This window comes from Elaeis guineensis, chromosome 4 (assembly GCF_000442705.2).
Source record: "Elaeis guineensis isolate ETL-2024a chromosome 4, EG11, whole genome shotgun sequence".
NCBI classification, from domain to species: domain Eukaryota; kingdom Viridiplantae; phylum Streptophyta; class Magnoliopsida; order Arecales; family Arecaceae; genus Elaeis; species Elaeis guineensis.
The window spans coordinates 137,777,539-137,782,212 of NC_025996.2; the positions used below are offsets into that span (position 1 = coordinate 137,777,539).

Consider the following 4,674-nt stretch of genomic DNA (forward strand, 5'->3'; position numbering starts at 1 on the left):
ATCCGTACACCATCAGAGTCATGTGCTGCCTCACTAGTTGCATCAATAGATTTTTCTTGGTTCTCTTTTTTTTTTTTTTTTTTTTTTTTTTTTTTTTTTTTTTTTTTTTTTGTGAGGGAAACCACCTGACTTTTATTATTAAAAGAAGAAAACAGGGGTTATGTACATAACAAAAGGTAAGTAAGAAATGGAATAAATGGTGGGAACTATAAAGGAATTAGGCACCGGTCTAATTGGAATTAGGCCTGGCCTGGCCCCTTGGGCCCAAACTGCCGGTGCGTGAGCGAGGCCCGAAGGTCCCGCTCCCAATCACAATCGGGGAAAGAGAAAATCCCCTTGTTTGACATGAAGGCGGACTCCGTCTCTTTTTCTGACTCTGGCGAGTCACCGGCTACTTAAATCACCTCCACACGTCCCGTGGGGCACACCGCACCCCCCAAGCCTCTTTTCTTTCTTCATCTCCTTCTCGTCCGTAATTGCGGCCGTGGCCGATCTTCGCCGGGAACAAGGTACGGATCACCCTGGACTCATCTGTTTTCTCTCTCGGTTTTAACCCCGTTCTCTGTTAATCCTCTACCGATTGGGTTGCCTCGAGAAATCGCTGGAGATCGAGCCAGCCGAGACCACCACTCCCCTGTTTCGGCCATTCGCCGGATCACCGACTGTCGATGATCCTTTTGCCGGTTGTCTGCCATCGGCTATCGCCACCTATTACCGGCCCTGACCACCAGCGCCCCCACCCGCCACCATGGCCTCTCTCTCTTCCTCCCGAGAGAAACACCTATTCCACCCTTTCTCTCCCACTTTCTCGTCAGTAATCCTTTATTATTATTAGTATTATATTCTCTCGTTCTTTCGATAACTAGCACGATGTCATCTTGATCAACCTTGTGAAGGATCTTGAACCATCCTATTGGCCATGCAGTGTTTTAGTCTCCACTCTGATTTTTATCAGCACCACTATATTTCATCATCAATTACCGCGTTATGGTACTATTTATATCTCGATCCGATCTTTGTTCCATGATTTGATTTGATCAGCTGAATTATTAAAATTGGATGCTGCCCTCTGATGGACCTATCCTTTATTCAACTTTCTCCATATTTATCCACCATTCTCTTTATTTCAATCGCAATGTTCTCTAATTAATTTACATGCTAGGTTCTGAAGAAAGACTTTCAAAGTAATTAGTTGGATTTATCTATTAATTATTCTCACAAGATAAGTAATGATGTATCTTTTCTAGATTTTCAATTAAGTAATATTAACTTGATCTTTATGCTACCTAGGATAAAATTCCATATTCAAGACCATGCATGGGTACATCTCCGAACATCCTAATCAACTCAGAATACCAGCCATTGATCATCCAATATATGGTCTAGCATATGCTCTAGAGGCCCATTTAAATATGACCCTTCAAGTCACATCCGCCATTAACAAAGATCAATGTTTTGACTGCTGATGTTTGCTCTGTATGCCTTCACCTGAAAGCCTACAATTGTTAGCCGTAACATGCCGTAGAATGAGATCTTGGACTACCTGAAACTCCTAAGTTCTAGACGTGGCGAGCAATGAATATGGGAGTCCCATCAACCATTGACTCTATTTTTTTCTCTTTTCAGTCTTTGTCTAACAGAACCTGCCAAAAAAAACAGATGTGATTAAAACTATGTAATCACATAGGAAGAGTTACTCAAGATGACCAATTGTCCATAACAACAGCCAATTTAGATTACATAATATTTATATGGGAGTAAGGAATTAAACCACTAATAAGACTCTACTTTAATTGAAAATTGCACTCGGCCATGGGCCGAAGTATTGCCGGCTTCTAAACCTAATAATCCTAGTCGATCTCCTTGTACCCTAAAGTACTAACCTAATGCCCAAGTTCCAAGTCACTCTTGCTTTGCCTTCTTTTTAACAGCAAAAGTAATCATCATCATCATCATCATTATTATTACTATTCACTCGTTCTTTTGATAACTAGCAGCCATTGCAGAGAGATGAAGGGAGCGAGAGTCTTCATCCCCCACGACATTATCTTCAATATTTTAGAACGGTTGCCGGCTAAATCCATACTCAGGTTTAGAGGCGTCTGCAAGTCCTGGTCTTCGCTCATCTCCGACCCATACTTCCTCCTCTGTCATGCTCATCGAGCCAAGCCATCGGTCCTCCTCACCAGATACACCCAACCTTCACTTGGTCTCCAACTCCAACCAGTCCGCTGCACGAACACCCAAACAACTACTTTCGAAGTTCGTTGTCCCTGCCTTTCTTTGCTAGCTTCCTGCGATGGATTGCTGTGCTTCCAAGGGATTCCCTTCGGCACTCGGAGACATTACTCTCCCGGCTATTACTACGTCTGCAATCCCCTCACAGATGAGTGGATCACTCTCCCAGAAGCCTGGTGCAATAATGGATTTCTTTGTGCTTTCTACCACCATTCGTCCATGAACGAGTACAGGTTGCTACGTAACTCTCCCTATGGGTATGAGATTCTTACCATCGGAGCCAAGGAATGGAGACGGATTACATGCTTATTTGATGCTAATCCTTCGCCTATGCTCGAATTCTATGTCCTTCATGGTCCTCCAAGTTTGGATAAGCCTCCAATATCGGTGCATGGGAAGCTTCACTATCTACCAACCATCGGAACTCCATTGATTTGGCTGATCATAGTGTTTGACATCGACTCCGAGAAATTTGGACTGATGTCGTTGCCCGAATCTTGTCGTACAAAAGAATGGACGATCCACGAGTCTCGTCTGATTGAGCTGGAAGGGAAGCTTGGCGTATCCACCATCGCACCAGATGCAATGCTGGATATATGGATGCTTGAAGACTATGAGAAACAGGTCTGGGTCAAGAGGTACAGGGTTCAAACAACGCCAAGGAGAGAACAAATAACATGGTTTAAACCCTTGGTTGTCCATGACGACGGCAAGGCCTTGGTGGATTGGCGTGGAGATTTGGTTCTCTATGATTTCAAACATCATACATGCAGGAAAATTATCATCGAGGATGGCTTCCGGATGACGAATTTGCTCTACAAGGAGAGTCTCATCCGGCATGAGTTCTTCGAGACAGGATACCAGACTGGATTTATTATAAATCTCGTGAGTTCTTTCTACTTGCAGCAGCAAACTTCCAGGTAATCTTCTTGCCAAACACCCCACGTTGGAAAGACTCTCTGCAGGGGATGAAGATGGTGGTATGGGAACTAAGATGCAACAGATCCTGATGTTATATAATGAAACAGACTTTGTTTTCTACATGGTTTTTGTTTGGTGATACAAGTCCAATTGGACATAATTAGAACATAATTGTTAGTAGGTATTTATACACATTGATTAAACTACATGGATTTGTAATTAGAACATAATTGTTAGTAGGTATTTATACACATTGATTAAACTACATATGGATTTGTAATTAGAACATAATTGTTAGTAGGTATTTATACACATTGATTAAACTACATGGATTTGTAATTAGAACATAATTGTTAGTAGGTATTTATACACATTGATTAAACTACATGGATTTGTGGATATCCTCGTTCTTCATATTAATTCTCTTATGTTGCATGCGCAGATGTTTTTTGTTAAGTTTCCTGTGCTGCGTGTACAGGAGTGATGCTAATACAGCTACTATTGTGCTTAGTATATAAGCTAATACGTTACTCAACATGAATAGAGCATCAGTCCCACTCTCGAGGGTCCTCCTTAATTATGACTAGCTCTATTTTATTTGAAACGCTTGCAACCAACTAATTCTATGTTGATTGAGGCCTTTATAATATGTGGGTATATAAAGGAAAATTATATTCTTGGGAAGGCAAGGCAATGTGTCACATCTCGAACCAAGCATCCAGGATGACCATGTAACACTGCCGTATAAATTTTAAAGCGAAGTCTTAGAGACCATGCAAGACCTATAAAATAAATCTGTCATCCGAATTTCAAGTCAAACCTTTCTATAAATCTAGTAAAAAATTTTCACGCTCACACCAACATGAATATAAAACATCTGTTAATAAATATATATAATTGATAGAAAAATAAAAAGATTCAAATATCATTAATTTGATAGTTGAATAATATTATCATGTACAATTCTAAGGATGTCATATATCACGAATCAACAATTCTATTCAATAGTAATTCAATGGGAATTACTTATCATTAACTGATGAATATAGTTTTTGATCCAGACAATATTATTATTCTAGTTTTAGACTTGATTCATCTATGCTCTAGTCTGTGATAGGCCAAACACACATCATATTTCCATTCATAGCCAGCAACCATATCTCAACTCATGGCTGACATCACAAATACTATGTTTCACAGATGTCGGCTAGTTCAGATATCCTTCGATTAGACATGATTCAGCATCTTGATTTGATTTCGACACTAGACTAGTCACGATCATGCTCCAGTCTATAGTAGGTCAAAATTTTTCAGTCCAAGGTTAATATGCTATGCTTCACACAGATAACTTCGTTTAAACCCTTGATTGTTAGTGATGATGGTGAGGCCTTGGTATTTAACATCGATTCTGAGAAATTTAGTCTAACGTTGTTGCCCGAATCTTGTCATACAAAAGAATGGACGATCCATGAGGCTTGGCTGATCGAGCTAGGAAGGAAGCTCGGTGTCTACCGT

The 4,674-nt window shown here is 40.4% G+C and overlaps 1 protein-coding gene across 2 annotated transcripts; it reads left to right on the forward strand.

Annotated features, from left to right (window-relative positions):
- Window positions 1-377: 377 nt before the first annotated feature.
- On the forward strand, window positions 378-3,482 carry LOC105042522 (F-box protein At5g49610-like). Of its 2 annotated transcripts, none has more exons than XM_029264336.2 (2): window positions 378-509; window positions 2,007-3,482. In XM_029264336.2, the coding sequence occupies exon 2, from the start codon at window positions 2,011-2,013 to the stop codon at window positions 3,160-3,162; it is 1,152 nt and encodes a 383-aa protein (XP_029120169.1). In that variant the 5' UTR covers window positions 378-509; window positions 2,007-2,010; the 3' UTR covers window positions 3,163-3,482. The 2 variants fall into 2 exon arrangements, with proteins under 2 accessions (XP_029120169.1, XP_010918081.1); XM_010919779.4 differs by having other exon boundaries at window positions 413-509; window positions 1,998-3,482.
- The last annotated feature ends 1,192 nt before the right edge of the window (window positions 3,483-4,674 follow it).